The sequence below is a fragment of the Typopeltis vanoorti genome, chromosome 3, assembly GCF_054136105.1.
Source record: "Typopeltis vanoorti isolate ZY-2024b chromosome 3, IOZ_Tvanoo_1.0, whole genome shotgun sequence".
In the NCBI taxonomy this organism is placed as follows: Eukaryota; Metazoa; Arthropoda; class Arachnida; order Uropygi; family Thelyphonidae; genus Typopeltis; species Typopeltis vanoorti.
In genome coordinates this window covers 62,224,727-62,242,834 of record NC_143551.1, presented here as the reverse complement: position 1 = coordinate 62,242,834, position 18,108 = coordinate 62,224,727, and the positions used below count along the sequence as shown (strand labels likewise).

Here is an 18,108-nt window from a genome sequence, read left to right as displayed (position 1 = left end):
TGCCTGAGAGAGTGGTTGGAGCGGGAATGGTTAATGGGTTCAAGGAGTGGTATGATAAAATTTGTGTTTCCTAAAAACGACCTCCCACGATGAGTCTTTTGACTCCATAGAGGCCTGGATAATAATAATAATAATAAATTATTTTTTGAAATCTAAATTTAGAGAAAATGTCACATCTCCTTGTGACATGTATAATGGTATGCATTAAGGGAAGGGCCACTACCCAGACCGGTTTTGACATTTATTGAGGTCTTGTCAGTGGAAGCCAGACCCAGAGGTGGTGATACTAAGGTGGAAGTAATGGAGAAGTCATATTTACCTATACGAGTTGCCAAAAGGTGTCTCACCTTATTATTAAATTACTCCGGATTTAGAGAAAGAATTTGGAAGTTTTTTTCCCACTTGGTTAGACTATAATAAATTTAGTTTAATCCTTTATCCAAGTATAAGCAAACAAAGTTTGTGCCTGAAGTATCTTCAAATACAGAGTAATTTAATAATAAGGTGAGACACCTTTTGGCAACTCGTATAGGTAAATATGACTCCTCCATTACTTCCACCTTAGTATGACCCCCTCTGGGTTTGGTTCCCACTAATGAGGCCTCAATAAAGGTCAAAACTGGTCTGGGTAGTGGCCATCCCCTTAATGCATAGCATTACACATGTCTACAAGGAGATGTGCTTTATTATGGGGAATACTAAGGCAAGTGATGAGAGCTTAATCCACATTTACCATGGGTTGTCTCAGTCCAGAAGATACTTCAGGCACAAAGTTTGTTTGCTTACACTTGGATAAAGGATTAAACTAAATTTATTATAGTCTAATCAAGTGAAAAAAAATCCAACATCTTTCTCTAAATCCAGAGTAATTTAATAATAAGGTGAGACACCTTTTGGCAACTCGTATAGGTAAATATGTCTTCTCCATTACTTCCACCTTAGTATCACCACCGCTGGGTCTTGCTCCCAATGACAAGACCTCAATAAACGTCAAAACCGGTCTGGGTAGTGGTCCTTCCCTTAATAAATAGAATTATATATGTCCGCAAGGAGATGTGCTTTGCATTATGAGAAATACTAAGGCAAGTATGAGAGCTTAGACCACCTATACCATGTTGCCTCAGTCCTGAAGATACTTCAAGGGCAAACTTTGTTTGCTTACACGTGGATAAAGGATTAAACTAAATTTATTATAGTCTAACTAAGTGGAAAAACAACTTCCAACTTTAGGCTATATTCAATGGATGTTACAGCATGTCAGGAAACTGAAAGTGATACTTTAAAGTGAAAGATTAACAAGTTTAATTGTATAAAATCTCATTAAGTGAAAATATCAAAATATAAAAATTTGCCCAAAGAATCAGATTTAGTATAATAAGAATAATAACAGTAGTCTGACAAGGGTACACATGCAGAGAGGTAATTGTGCATGCATTATTTAGAAATACTTTGTACATTATGGTATACTTAATGTTAACTATCTGCTAAACAAGGTTTCTCTATTTAAGCATCTAAAAGCCAGGCTGTGTTTTGGTATAGTTCAAGAAATTAACTTCTATATGAACTTTAACTGTGCTAAAAAAAACGTTTGTGTAACTTAAAAAAAAACAACAAAGAAATATGAATCCTTTCAATTTCTTATATTATTCATATTTCTTTTATGTGTTTTAAGTAACACAAAAGGCAAAAGGCTTTTTTTTTAGCACAGTTAAACTTTGTTTTCATATGTAATTATTTCATCCTCCCCCTTAAAATACGAAACCTTCCATTGTTGTAAGTTACTGTATTTTCCAAGACATCAGAAACATCCTGAAGCATAAGTTCCAAGCATCATTGATTTTAGACTTTGCACCTGTATTACATTTCCTTTCTGGAAATTGGATTAGCAAAATTTATTAATCATTATTATTATTATTACCCAAGACTCCATGGAGTAAAAGACTCATCTAGGAGGTCCTTTTATTATATACACACAGCTCATCATACCATGTCTTAAACACACTCAAACTCCTTGCAGATGCTGCACTCTCAGGCAAGGCATTCCAATCATTTACAACTCTGCATGAAAAAAAACCTACCTCTCACTCCCCTACTCACATCCTCTTTATACAGTTTCCAGGGATGACTTCTGGTTCTCCCCCGATCTCCCACTATTTTCTGTGGAACTTTTCCAACATTCATCCTATAACAACCCCTTACAAACTTGTAGGTCTCTATCATACCTCCCCCTCTTCCTCCTGCCCACCAGACTCTGCAAATTACATCTTCTTAATCTTTCCTCATACTTGACATACCAGAGATTAGAAACTACCTCAGTCAGTCGTCTTTGGACCCTTTCCAACATCTCTTCGTCCTTCTGAAAACCAGGTGACCAAATCTGGGCACATAATCCATGTATGGCCTAATGAAAGCCTTATACAAGGAAACAAGAATCTCCCTACTTCTACAAATCAGTGTCCTCCGCATCATTCCCAGAAGCCTTTGTGTTGTCTTCATAATTTTGGCTGTGTCCTGTAAATTTCAGATCCTTATCCACTATCACTCCCAGATCTCTTATTTCCTCCACCTCCAACAATATATCCTCACCAAGCATAAATTCTACATCCCGTTTTTGTTTTCCAAATTTTAAAACCTTACATTTTGCAACATTGAACTCACATCCCCATTCCCGTGCCCAATCAATTTATTCAAAGCTTCTTGTAAGGCCACAACATCTTCTCTAATTATTACATCACAACAGCTTCTCTTATTATTAATATTAATAATGATAATAAATTGCAATACAAGTTCACCTCATCCTGTATACTTTACTGATCTGACTGATGTAAAAAATTATTTGCTGATTTTTCACACCATTCTTTCCTTTTATATGGAAGCAACATAAGAGAAGTATCAATAATCAGTTCCATTAGGAATACAAAAAACAGGAAAGTAGGGTGACTTGGTTGGTAAGGGAAACAAAAGTTCCATATGAGCAGCAGTCAGCTAATGAAGCCAAAAAAAAAAAAAAATCCTAGGGAGTTCTTTCAATATGTAGCCAGCAAAAAAAAGAATGATTATGGTAGGATGGCACTGATTGGAGAAAATGGTATAAAGACAACTACTGCACAGGATATAGTTGAGATATTTAATGAGCAGTTCATAAAGGTTTTTCATCCTTGTGAATGTGACTTCATGGAGAATTTGAGAGCAGTCAATGATGAGGAAGAGAGACTGACTGTGGGTGAGGAAGAAATATATAGGAAATTAAGCAAACTTGATATTAATAAGACTGTGGGACTTGATGATATATCACCATGTATTTTGACACATCTGCTTTGACATATTTGAATATGAGTCTTACATTGGGTCAAGTTCAAAAAAGGAGTGGAATGAAGGCAAGATTGTACTGCTTCATAAAGGAGATGACAGAATTCAAGCCTTAAATTATAGGCCAATCTGTATGTCAGGTGTTGTGGTTAAAAGTGCTGGAGAGGCTGGTAAGAATCAGGATCCAGAATTGGGTGACAACAATGGTAGTGTCTTTGATGGATAGCATGGATTTGCTAAAAGGAGGTAATGTTTTAGTAATCTACTAAAACATTACCTCCTTTTAGGTAGTTGAGATATTTAATGATTGTATAATAGTCAAACTAGAGTGGATGCAGTTAGATATTAGACTACTGCATTTGATTGGAGATTGGTAGGTATTAAGTGGAGCAAATATGGCCTTACAAGAAAACTTGAATAGACCGAGTGAATGGGCACAGGAGTGGGGATGCCACTTGAAGGTTGCAAAATGTAAGGTTTTAATATTTGGAAAAAAAAAAGATGAGATGTAGAATTTGCTCTTGTAGGGATATATTGTTGGAGATGGAGGAAATAAGAGATCTTGGGGTGATGGTGGATAAAGATCTAAAATTTAGAAGACATATTACCAAAATTGTGAGGACAATGCAAAAAATTCTGGCAATGATGTAGAGGATAAGGAGATTCTGGTTCCATTGTATAAGGCTCTGATTAGGCCAGATATGCACTACTGTGAACAAATTTGGTTTTTTCAAAAGGATGAAGAGGTGTTGGAGAGAGAAGAGGTGATTGACCAAAATAGTTTCTGATCTCAGGAATGTTGAATATGAAGAACAGTTGAAACGAAGCAATTTGCACAGTCTAGTTGGTAAGGGGTTGTTATAATATTAACATTGAAGAAGTATTTCATAAAATGGTGGAGAATGGGGAAGAACAAAAGGTTATCCCTGAAAGCTATATAAGGAGAGTGTGAGCAGGGCAGTGAGAATTAAGTTTTTTTGCATGGAGAGATGTGAATGATTTGAATGCATTGCTTGAGAACATAGTGTCTGCAGAGAATTTGAATGTGCTTAAGGCATGGTGTGATGAGCTGCATATGACAAAAGGGTCCTCCTAGATGAGTATGATTCTATGGGGTCTTGAGGTAATAATAATAATAATATATATCATCTCCCCCTTCTATCCACTAGGCTCTGCAATTTGCATTTCCTCGATAGACCTTCATACTCAACATTCCAGAGACTAGAAACCACTGTAGTCAATCATCTCTGAACCTTTTCCAACATCTCTTTTGAAAACTTTGGGACCAAATCTGTGCACAGTAATCCATATGTGGTCTGATCAAATCCTTATACAATGGAATCATAACAGCCTTAATCCTACATGCCAGTGTCTCTACATGATTGTCATAATGTGTTATGCTGTCCTGACAGTTTTAGCAAAATATCCTCAAAATTTCAGGTCCTTATCCCAGCATTTCATATCACTCATTCCTCCAGCTCCTCTAAGATATTCTGCCAGACTTAAACTCTGCATCCCATCTGGGCTTCCAAAACTTTAAAACCTTACACTTTTCTATACCAAACTGGTAGCTCACTCATTCAATCTACCAGAAGGTCTATTCAAGTCCACTTGCAAGACTGCAATCCATTTTACTCCTAGTTCTTCCCAACTTTTGAATGCATCCCCTGAGAGTGTGGTGTCTGCAGAGAATTTCAGTGTGACTCCATGGAGTCTTAGGAAAATAATAATGATAATCACCAAAAATGGGTATCGAAAAAAGTATTAATATGCATGTTCATAAAGTCCAGCGAAATTAACAATATATTATGAAGTTTTTGGTGGTAAACAAAAAAAGTTTCTTCATATACTTCAACATTTCATCAGCCTGCTGGCAAGGTGGTTAGCATATCTGCTCTTCAACCAACATGCTGCAGGTCTGAATTATGTTATGAGCATGGATATTTACAATTGTCCTTAGGCAGGAGATGAATTTCATCACCAAGTGTGAGACCACTGTCTTTCTTATTGGAGGCCTGTAATGCTTAAAAATGTTCCATGCCTGATCTTTAGAGCAGATATCCAGATTATTAGGAAAATAAATCAAACACAAAAAAATATTAATAAAAATAGAAAAAAATTCTTACCCCCCCCCCCCCCGTCAAGAAAGAACAGCACATTATGGGTAAATACCGAATAGTGATCGGAGCTTGCTCCACCCTTACTACGAGTTGCCTCAGTTTGCACTACCAAATGGGTCAGGTGCTGCACTATCCAGGTATTTGCTTACGCTTGGAATCGCCAAACTTTATAGAGTTTCTATATTCGGCATGAAACTCTTTGAGTTTCTTATTCGGCTAAGAAACAATATGGGATATAATATCCCTTAACTTAAATAATGTACTACAGGTTTACAAAAAATAAATAAATAATAAAAGACCTTTTGTGGATAGCAGTCACAAAAAAAATAACACACCATTAATAAGATAAGATATGAATAAATCTAGTCTATTTGATTCTTTTTTTTATTAATGGTTCTGGCAAATAAAAAAGTTTATTATAAAAATCATCTATAAAAATTTAAGTTCAGAAATGATTAAATTTCTGAACTTAATTAAATTAAACGGTTAATTATTAAGTTAAAATTTAATAATTAACATGAGTCTGACTTAAAAGTTTAAGTCAAATTCATGTTTAGCTTAAATTTTTAAGTTACATATCAACCTCTAATAAATAATCAAACATATAAAATTGTAACTGTTCCATAAATAACACAATCTGCTACGTTTTAGTGAATGCTAATAGAAAAATTTGATGGTAAATGTGTAATATGTTTGTTTTTAATTTGCATTCAAATTTTTGAAGGCATCATTATCAAAATTTCAGTGTGTGTGTGTGTGTGTGTGTGTATGTATGTATGTCTTTTCATGGTTAAAAAATAATATTTATTTATTTCTTGTGACAATATATTGAAAAAATAAACAAAACGTTAATCTGTTAGGCTGCAGATCTTTTAAGGCTCCTGATTGAAAATAGTGGATTTTATCTAAATAACGTAAAATTAAGTAAGGTTTTTACATTATTTTAATTGAATTTGTTATAAAACCCTGTCATAAAATCCTATAAAACCTTTTTAACTATCATTAAAATGTATACTCAGAGCACTATGTAAAATCTGAATTCATTTAATTTGAAGCCAATAACTTATTGTTCCTTGAGCCTTGAATTAATCAGGAGTAACAGATTATCATAATACTAGACTTGATCAATTTAAGTTTAGGATAATAAAGGAAAAAATTTAATCAAAATACTTTCTACATACTTTGTCTAATTCAACAGCTTTCTGTATCCTCTGCCTAGCCTTGACTTTAGCAACAGTAAACCACTGGTGGACAGCATCAGAAAACCATAAGTGGAAATTGGCTATCATTAAATTTTCCCTTTCACTGGGAAGAGTAGAAAATTTTTATTATAATATCTGCAATGCTATATGTTTTTTTTTATTTGTTTTTAAATATCCAGTGTTTAGAATTATGACAATTATTACATCGGATCCTCCATGGAGTCAAGATTCATTTGTGTGAAACCCACTTATCATATCCCTTTGTAAACTCATCCAATGATAAAGCACTCATGAGAGCATCTGGAATTCCCTCATTCACACTCTCCAAACAACAAATCTATTCCTTGTGCCCTCATTAACTACATTTTACTCAACTTCCAGAAATGATTCCTTTTTCTCTCCTGTCATGTACTTGAAAATTTCTTCAGCATCTACCTATAAAGTCTCTTTTAGTAACTTATGTTTCAACCATATCTTCATTTCTGCCTGTCAACTAATCCTTGTAACCAACAAACCTTCAACCTATACTCAGAGGGATTAGTGCACAGACTAGTCACCAAGAGAATATTATTATTATTATTATTATTATTATTATTATTATTATTATTATCAACACCCAACCTCCATGGAGTCAGAGACTCATTGTGGGAGGTACTCACTATTGCATACAATGCTCATCCAACTGCGTCTTAAACTGATTCAATGTGTCCACATCCAAATTTAACTTACAGAGAGGAAAAATACTTCCTTATCTCTATGTATCAGTATACTCCTCAACCTTCTAATGATCCTCAGGAAACAATATGCACTCTGAACGTCAATTCTGTCTACTACTATTTCATATCCCAAATGTGAATTTCTTACAGTCCAATTCTATCAATGTAATATACAGAAACCTATCATAACTATCTATAATAAATCACTTGTAATCTTTTTATGCTGCAGTGCACAAATTTACTCTTTATCCCAGTAAACTAACAAACATTATCTTATCTTTTCCTAAACACAGTCTATTTAAATAATCATTATTATTCTTACTGTTGCATAAGAACCACCATAAAGGTCCAAAGACTCATCCATGGTAGGCTCACACTGTCTGCACAGTATCTATCATACCTCTCCTTCAATGCATTCTCTAACAAAGCACTCACAGCAGACTCTGATAACTCACTCCACTCATTTTTTGCTATCCAAACAAAAAAAAAATCTAGTCCTCTTACCTTTTTTTTATTACAACACCCCTTACACGATTTTCAATGATAAAAAAAAGGATCATCTCTGGAAATTGAGTTCTTCTTTTTCTCATATCCCCCCCCCCTCCCCTAACAAAGTACTGAAAAATTTCCTCTACATCAACCTATAAAACCTTTTTTATTAACTTAAATGTTTTCATCACATCTCCTCTCCCAATCAACCAACTTCTGCAACTAACAAACTCATAATCTATCATCATAGAGAGCATTCCACAGACTACTTTAATATCTAGATCACTCACCTCTAGATATTCTCTACCACTTCCTCATATTTGACCCAAGATCAGACCTCTATACAGTAATCCAGATGTGGCTGTATCAAAGCTGCCTTATAAATAGGAATGATCTTGCAGGATCTGTCCACTATTATTAACTATTTTCTTTCCTGGTTTCTCATTATCAGCAAACAACTAGGTATTCCCCTATAAATTAAAGATGTCAAGAAATTATATTCTTGCTTTTATCCTTTATCCAAGTGTAAGCAAACAAAGTTTGCTTGGTGAAACCAAGAAAATAATTTCTTGGCATCTTTAATTTTATAGAATAACCAAGTGAAAAAACTTTCAACATCTATCTCAGAGTATTTAGCAAAATACCAGAGTATTTTAGTAATAAGGTGTGAAACCTTTTCATTACTTGTATATGGAAATATGACTTCTGCATTATTTCAACCTTGGTATCACTTTAGGGTCTGGCTCCCAGTGATGAGACTCAATAAAGGTCAAAACCAGTCTGGATAGTGGCCCTTCCCATAATGCATAGCATTATACTTGTCCATAAGAAATATATGCTTTGCATTATGGGATACCAAGGCAATTGATGTGAAGTCATTAGCCTCCATATACAGGTAGTCCAGTCATGAAGTTACTTCATGTGCAAACTTTGTTTGCTTACACTTAGATAAAGGATGAAATCAAGAGCCTGGCTGGCTGAGTGGTTACGGTATCTGCTCTATAGTCAAAAGGCTGCGGGTTCGAATCCCACTGTGAGCATGGATGTTTGTGATTGTCTGTGGAAAAACTAGTGGTGGTGGTGGTCGGCATTAGATGGCATCAGTAGTTGCAGTCATTTGGTGGATTGAGTGGTGGAGATAGCGTTGTAGACCCAGGTACCCTCCCTCTATGAGTCTTTGGCTCCCTGGAGGTGTCAAATAATAATAATAAATAATAATAAAATTTTTAGTTTCATCCTTCATCAGAATTCTTGGCATCTTTAATTTATAGTATAACCAAGTGATAAAACTAGTCAAAGTTCAGAGTCATGTGGCACACCACATTAAAATAAATTTATTATTATTATATCACTTTATTGTTGGTGAAACCAAGAATATAATTTCTTGGCATCTTTATTTTATAGTATAACCAAGTGAAAAAACTTGCAACATCTATCTCAGAGTCTTTATGTGGTATAAATGTGGTGTTAAAATATAACATTAAAATAAAGAAAGATTGAAATTTCATCATTCTTTCAGCAAACATCCACTTTGTTAAAAGGAATCTAAAGAACTGATGCTATATTAAGATATAATCTTTGAAGGAATTATTAATTAAAGTGCACAAATTGTACCTGTACATGTGTATGTGTTTGCACATGCACCATTATGCCAAATGAAGTTTAAATACCACACACACACACACACACACACACACACATGGGGTAAGAACACAATTAAGTATATAACATGTAGATTATTAAGCATAAATTTATTGTATAAGTATATAAAAAACAAGTAAAACTTATATGATGGATAGCAAATATCTTAACAACAGACATTGCAAACATTATAAATTTCATTAAATATTTAATCTTATTTGCATACTAGGTAAACGGTTAAAAATTACTGAATATTGCAAATTTCTAAATGTATGGCATCCATATATCACTGTCAACAAAAGTGCAGATATGCCATACTGTTATGCACTATCCCAAAATAGTACTGTGTGTGTGTCTGTTTGCATGCATGTGTGTGTGTGTGTGTGGTGATAGTACATGATGTGAAGATTTTGAAGCTGTTTAGTGTGAGATTAAAATTAATAGAACAGTATATCTAATAGGATATTGTTATAAGTCAGGGACTGTGAAAGTACCGATTGCAAAATGCTCTGGCAAATTGGTTGTACATGTAAAAGGAAGGTGGAAATAGTACTGGAACAAGAATTGGAAGGAGAAAATACTGTAGAAACAAGAAAAGTGAATTTGGTGAATTTGAGAAATAATTATCATAAGCAGCATGTGATGGAAGAACCACAAAGTTTTAAAGTGCTCAATTTGGTGATATCTTCATAGGATGCAGCTGTCAATGAGGTATGAACACTACTGCCAATTGGTGAGAAGTAATGGTTTGAGAAGTGGTCATAAGGAAACGTTTATTGTCAAGCAGGGATACATGTAGAGTTATAAGATTTGTGATTATTGCGGTGCTGTGTGTAGTTAATGGATGGTGGTGTAGTGTGCTGGTGATATATATGAACAGAGAATTACATAGTGTAGATCAGCACTTCCCAAACTGTAGGCTGCGGCCCCCCTTGAGGGTCATAGGTTTTGTTGAGGGGGGCCGTGAAATAATGAAAACAAATTTAAAATGTTTTAAGACTAAGTAGATTTTTTTATTTTAAAAGAAACGTATTTAACTTTTATTATTTCTTTTTTGTTATTTTTTTATTTTTAATGGAAAAATTCACACATTGTTGTTGGTTCACAAACTTTGCTTCCTGCATATTGTGGCGCTTAATAAATATTAGTAAATATTGCTTATTCGTATGTTTCATTTCAAAGGAGTGGTTAATTGTATTTACTTCGAATGCTCTCCAGGGAAGCTCCAAATCTTCCTGTCCCTTTCATCATGCATTCGTAATCAGGGACTGTTGATATTGACTTTATATACATATCAAAACTCGTTTTATATTATCAGTGTCATCCGAGCTAGTTTTCTGTTACCAATAAAAGTTTCGCATATACTTCACACATGAAAAAAAGCTTAAACAAGTTCATGTGGGGAGATAGTAACTCGCTTGCAGTGGTAAACAACACGCCCTCCCTAATAGCCACTATACTGCAGAGGCAATAAAAACAAGTACTTTTATTATGCCAGTGAATAAGATATGAGGAGTCTGTGTAATATATTTCTCAACAAATAGTGCAATTAGAGACAACTTGGATAAAAACACACTAATTAACGAATTACATGTCCCCTCATACAGAAACTATGCTGTATAGACTGAAACAAAACAATATGTTGCATGGGCAAACACAGTATCTAACTAAAAACTATTGTTATTAATTAGATGTATGCAAGTTCGATTTCCCAAGGCAGCAATAAAATTTAACCGAACGTGTTAAAATTCGTAAAAGTGTTAAAACTAAGTAATATATATAATATATATATAAATGAATGTTATGGCAGTTTCACATATGGAATTCGGTTGAAGAGAGTTAGCATTTCAACTCAATTGTCAGCTATGCTTTTATCTTTCGGTTGCGTGATCTTTTGTTAATACCGCACCAATCATATGCACGTCTTAATAACCTGCCTTTGCTGTCTGTTTCGCGTTAGGCTTAACACGTTCGCTGCCACGCTACTTTGGCATGGTCTGTTCCCCTACGCCGAGCAATTTTACTTCTTCAAGGTCAGTACGATAATCTTGTTACCGGAGGTAAACGTCCTACGAGTATACTCGTAGTTGGCTTGTACAGAGCATATACGGTCTATTAGAATACACAGTTTTGATGCTAGCCCCACAAGCCAAGCATTTTTCCAAGGGGGGGGGGTAGTGCCATAGGCATCAGGGGGCTGAGCCCCCTAGTGTGTGTGTATGTATATATATATATATATATATATATATATATATATATATATATATATATATAAAAATGTTGCTCTCCAGCCCAATTTAATTTTGTAACCTAATAATAATAATAATAGGACTCAGCCTTTGATGTAGTAAAGTTTTTTTTATTTTATTTATTATTTTATTTTTTTCACCAGAGGTCAGGCCAATAATTGTTGTAACGGTTGGTCAGTAACTTTAGTAAACCATGTAGATTGTAATGCATCTTGTCTCTGTGTATATATTGTGTATGCTCCAGATATGACCGTGATATGAAGGTCGAAATGTCGAGTGTGTATTTTGGTTTATATTAAACTAAAGTTTTACTCCAACACAGTAGTTGTCTCCATAATTTTCCAAAATGTAATCAGAGGTGTATCAAATGTTGACTGGATTAGATGTTGATAAAGCTGCAAGAGTGTATCAAGATACTGTGCTTCATAAGCACAATGTAGGATAGAAGATTCCAGTTAGGTTTTCTAAATTCCCAACATTTTTAACCTTCAGGGAATCAGGAAATTACAGTTCCCAAAAATTCCCAAGAATTCCAAAAAATGTTATTGATTAAATTTATTTTTATTTGTATATTTATTCCATACACAAGAGGTACGAGAACCTATAGCACATCAGTGCTGGATATGGGATGAAGGTAAGGATGGAGAAAGATGACATATGTTGACATTTCTCTCCTATCATGGATTTTGGCCAGTTCTGGTCTCATGCCATTGCTTTCTTGGTCTTCCAATAATCATTTTCATCTTCACATGATAAATTACATCACAAGTATTTGAAAGTATTTACTTGTTCTAGTATTTTATTATCTATCACTATTTTACTTCTTATTTAGTTTCCTCCTTTAAAATCCACTATTTTTGTCTTTACTTTTGATATTCTCTAATTATATTGTTTAGAAATTTCATTTAATAATTTTACCGATCTCTGTAGATCAAGGTCTGGTTGACCGAGTGGATAGAGTATCTGCTCTCCGGTCAAAAGACTACTGGTTCGAATCCTGCCATGGACCTGGATGTTGGTGATTGGTCTATGGAAGTGCCAGTGGTGGTTGGCGGTAGATGGCATTGGTGTAGTTGCGGTCAGTTGGTGATTGAATGGTGGAGATGGAGTTGCAGAGCAGGTGCCCTCCCCTCGATGAGTCCTTGGACTCCCTGGAGGTGTCAAATAATAATAATGAAATAATAATAATCTTCATCATCATCATCATCAAATTCCTGACATGTACCTTCAAGGGGTGTACAGGATATGATAGTACTACATGAAAAATTTACATCATTACTAACTTCCTATCTAAAATTTTCCTCCAAATCAATCTGTTTCTTGTCAAGACTCCAACATTATTAGATCTTATATTTCTTTCATCTAAGGCACTTTGTACCGTATCAATCCACATATATCTTGGTCTTCCTCTGGATCATTTTCCTGCTAACCTGGCAGAGAACACTTGTTTTGCTAATCTTTCCTCGCCCATTCTATTTAAGTGACCATACCACTTGAGATTAGCTCTGCTAACACATTCCTGGATGCTGACAATGTCACGTTCTTTCCTAATATCCTCATTTTTAATATGATATTGCCATTGATGCCATCTGTTCATGCCTCTAATCTTTCTCAGGACTCTCATATCTGCGGTCTCTATTCTTTGGTCAAGTGTTTTACTCCTGACCCAGCTCTCAGATCCATAAATCTAGAGTAATATAATAAAAAAGGTGGCATACCTTTAGGCAACTCCTATAGGTAGAGATGACCTTGCTATTCCTTCTGCCTGGTATCTCCACATCTGGGCCTGGCTCCCAATGAAGAGACCTCAATAAAGGTCGAAGCTAGTCTGAGTAGTGGCCCTCCCCTTAATGCATAACATTATACAGAGGCTGTTCAATAAGTTATAAGACTATATTTATACAGAAAACAGATTACCTTTAATTGTCATCATTTACATGGTCTTTTTCGAAGTAACTACTGTAAGACACGATGCATTTGTCCCAACGTTGTGTCCACTTCTTAAACACACGTGAAAGTCCTTTTTCTGAGAGTTCTTTCAAAACTGCCTCTGCAGCTTTTACACATGCTTTGTTGTTTTCAAAATAGCGGCCTCTTAGTGGTTTCTTGAGCTGAGGAAACAGCCAGAAATTGCACAGTGAGAGATCAGGACACCAGCAATATGTGGCCTTGCATTATCGTGGTGCAATAAGAAGCCATTCTTCAGCAATGGATGCTTCCTTTTGATGTGCTGTACCATTGTCCATAAAACATCTGCATAGTATGAGCCGTTTACAGTATTCCCGGGTTATACAGTGTGTTGGTAAACAATGCCTTCATAGTAAAAAAACATTATGGTCATAACTTTACCAGCCGATTTTACACTTTTTGCTTTCTTGGGGGTAGGCGAAGATGGATGCTTCCATTCACTGCTTTGTTGTTTCATTGTAGGGTCATAGTGATACAACCAAGCTTCATCTGCTGCAATGATGCGTTTTAAGAAGTTTTCGCCTTCTATTTTCAGTCTTTCTTTCCATTCTGTGCACACATCCACTCAATGCTGCATTTGCACCGGTGTCAAGAGTTTGAGAATCCATCGGGTGCAAAAACGTTTCAGTCCCAAATGTTCAGCCATGATTGAGTGAACACTTCCCACAGAAATATTCAGGACAACATGCAACTGGCGTACTGTAATTCTGCGATCCTCCTTGATGATAATCACTGCTGTGTTGATCATTGTCTCTGTGATGGACGTTGGAGGTCTTCCTTCACGTTCAAGATTTTCCACATTTTGCCTTCCTTCCTTAAAAGTTTTATGCCAGCGAAAAACACTTGCCCTCGACATTGCTTCATCGTGGAAAGCTTCGCATATCATGTTAAAAGTGTCTGATGCCGATTTTTGCAAACACACACAAAATTTAATTCCATAACGCTGTTCCAAGGACGCGTCCATTTCGACGACTGGTCGTGGCTCATAGGCGCGCCGAAACAAGCTTGCGTTTAGTCATGTGACACTCTGTGCCTGTATACGCCATCTATAAAACTTTTTTGTTGATACAGACAGCAACATTTCTTTATTCCACAGAAATTAATATTATGATGAGTGGTTTCGCGACAGTAAAATTAGCCTTATTACTTATTGAACAGCCTTCGTACATATCCGCAAGGAGATGTGTTTTGCATTTTGGGAGATACTGAGATAGGAGTGATGTTAGCTTGTTCCACCTTTGCAATGAGTTGTCCGGTGTTGTACTACCTTACCCCAGTCCTGAAGATACTTTCAGGCACAAACTTTGTTTGCTCACACTTGGATAAAGGATTAAACTAAATTTATTATAGTCTAACCAAGTGAAAAATAAACTTTCAACATCTATCTCTAAATCCAGAGTAATTTAATAAAAAAGGTGGCACACCTTTTGGCAACTCCTATAGGTAGAGATGACCTTGCTATTGCTTCTGCCTGGTATCTCCACGCCTGGACCTGGCTCCCACTGAAGAGACCTCAATAAAGGTCGAAACTGGTCTGGGTAGTGGCCCTCCCCTTAATGCATAACATTATACATATCTGCAAGGAGATGTGTTTTGCATTATGGGAGACACTGAGATAGGAGTGATGTTAGCTTGCTCCACCTTTGCAACAAGTTGCCCGGTGTTGTGCTACCTTACCCCAGTCCTGAAGATACTTTCAGGTGCGAAATTTGTTTGCTCACACTTGGATAAAGAATTAAACTAAATTTATTATAAGTTAAAACTGGTTTTGAACACTGTCTTCTATACAGCTAATTTAATGTTCCGACTAATTTCTCCCTTATTCCATATAAATTCATTCAATTGACTTCCTACCATACCAGATTTGTTGATTCTGTTGTCTATTTCCATATATTTAATTTACCATCTTCACTAAAAATTGTGCCTATGTAGCTGAAATGTTTTACTTGTTCCACAGGTTCTCCGTTCACCACACAGTTGACATTTTCAATGATTCTACCTATTTTCATTGTCTTATTCTTTTTATTGCTGACCTTCATACCATATCTATTACAACAGTTAATTAAATTTGGTCAGGGAATCTTGAAAACTTGTAGCGGATTTATTGATAAGTATAACATCATCTGCATAAAGCAAAGACCTGACATTAACATCTCCAATTTTGATATCATGTTTAATACCACTTTCCTTCATAATGTGATCCATATAGATAATGAATAATAGAGGGGGTAATGTACATCCTTGTCTCACACCAGATTTAACATTAAACCATATTCCTGTACTTCCTTCAATTCTAACTGCTGACTTACAGCTTAAATAAAGACTAAGTATTGCTTGATATAATGCCCCATTGACACCATACAACTGTAGCGTATTGAATAGCTTCTCTCTTGGCATCTTATCATGACTTTTCCAGATCTACAAAACTGAAATGAGATCTTTGTTATATTCCCATGATTTCTCCACTATTTGTCGTAAAGTGAAGATCTGATCCTGACAGCCTCTATTTGGCTGGAATCCAGCTTGTTCTTCACCAAGCTTTTCTTCTACAATTCTTCTCAACCGTTTCTCAAGTATACTTGCATATATCTTACCAGGAACACTCAATAGGGAAATACCTCTATAATTATCACATTCAGTTTTATTTCCCTTTTTGTATATGGGTACTATGAGAGCTCTACTCCAATCATCGGGAATTCGTCCCTCTGTCCAAGCCTTCTGATCTAAGCAGTGCAGTCACTGCAGGACTTTTATACCACCATACTTCAGCATTTCTGGTCGAACATCATCTACTCATGATGCCTTTCCACATTTTAAGCCTTTGATTGCTTTTTCTACTTCAAGTATGGATATGTATTCCTGACTGTATGCCTGGTCAGTGTTTTTTACCACTGTGCTATCATTGCTTGTTTCATTTAGCAGTTTTTCAAAGTAATTACTACATACTTCAAGGATATCTTTTCCTTCCGTTTTCATGTCATCATGTCATCTCTAACTCCTTTTACAGCACTCTTTCCTCCATTTCTAAGCTTCTTCAACAACTCTCCAAAATATCTTACCATCTTCTTGATATTTATTTTCTATGTTCTTGCCAAAGTCCTCCAATGACTTTTGTTTAGCTAGTTTTACACAGAGTTTAGCTTTCTTACATTTGTCTCTGTATTCTCTAAGAGCACAAGCTGACTTATTTGACAGGAACTTTTGATATGCTTTCTTCTTTTCCTTCAGTGCCTCTTTAACTTCCTGTGTCCACCATGGAGTTCTGATTTTTCTATCCTTACAGACAACCTCACAACATGCCTCTCTGGTTGAGAACAGGAACCAAACCAAGGTTTGGTTCCTGTTCTCAACCTCTTTCATTTTTTCTTCAATAATCTTTGTGTATTTTAGTCTACAGTTCACATCTGAGAGCTGCTCAACTTTTATTTGCTTTAAAACTTTCTTACATGTTATTCTTTTCAATTTGAAATTCAATTTTATCCTGCTGAAGACTAAATAGTGATCACTTTTAATTTCAAATCCTCTGTACATTCTGGTGTCCTGCACCAGGGAGAAAACATCACCATCAACAATAACATAGCCAATAAGACGTTTCTTATTCCTTGCCTCTTCTGTCCATGTGAATTAGCGCACATTTCTATGTTGGGGCATTGCGTTAGTAATAACCAGTCCACGTCCAGGGGAGAAATCCTACAGGTATTTGCCATTATTATTAGCTTTGCTCTTTTCTCCAAATTTTCCCAAAATATTTCTGTATGTCTGAAAATCATTTCCTACTCTGCTATTTAGATCCCCCAACAAGGACTATCATCATCATCATCATCAAATTCCTGCCATGTACCCTGAAGGGGAGTACAGGAATGATAGTACTACATGAAAAAAATTACATCATTAATAACTTCCTATCTACAATTTTCCTCCAAATCAGTCTGTTACTTGTCAAGACTCTAACATTATCAGATCTTATATTTCTATCGTCTAAGGCACATTGTACCGTATCAATCCACCTATATCTTGGTCTTCCTCTGGGTCGTTTTCCTTCCAACCTGGCAGAGAACATTTGTTTTGCTAATCTTTCTTCGCCCATTCTGTTTAGGTGACCATACCACCTGAGATTAGCTCTGCTAATGCATTCCTGGATGTTGACAATGTTAAGTTCTTTCCTAATATCCTCATTTTTAATATGATATTGCCATTGATGCCATCTGTTCACGCCTCTAATCTTTCTCAGGACTCTCATATCTGCAGTCTCTAGTCTTTGGTGAATTGTTTTACTTCTGACCCAGCTCTCAGATCCATAAGTTAAAACTGGTTTGAACACTGTCTTGTATTCAGCTAATTTAGTGTTCCTACTAATTTCTCTCTTATTCCATATGAATTTATTTAGTTGACTTCCTACCATACCAGCTTTGCT

At 35.6% G+C, this 18,108-nt stretch overlaps 1 protein-coding gene across 1 annotated transcript in view; it reads right to left on the bottom strand.

Annotated features, from left to right (window-relative positions):
* Positions 1 to 18,108, bottom strand: part of LOC150108197 (BAI1-associated protein 3-like) — a 709,720-nt gene that overhangs the window by 221,466 nt on the left and 470,146 nt on the right. Inside the window, exon 20 of the mRNA XM_090390426.1 lies at positions 6,611 to 6,734. Coding sequence (XP_090246552.1) covers positions 6,611 to 6,734 — 124 coding nt within the window. The remainder of the gene's footprint in view (positions 1 to 6,610; positions 6,735 to 18,108) is intronic.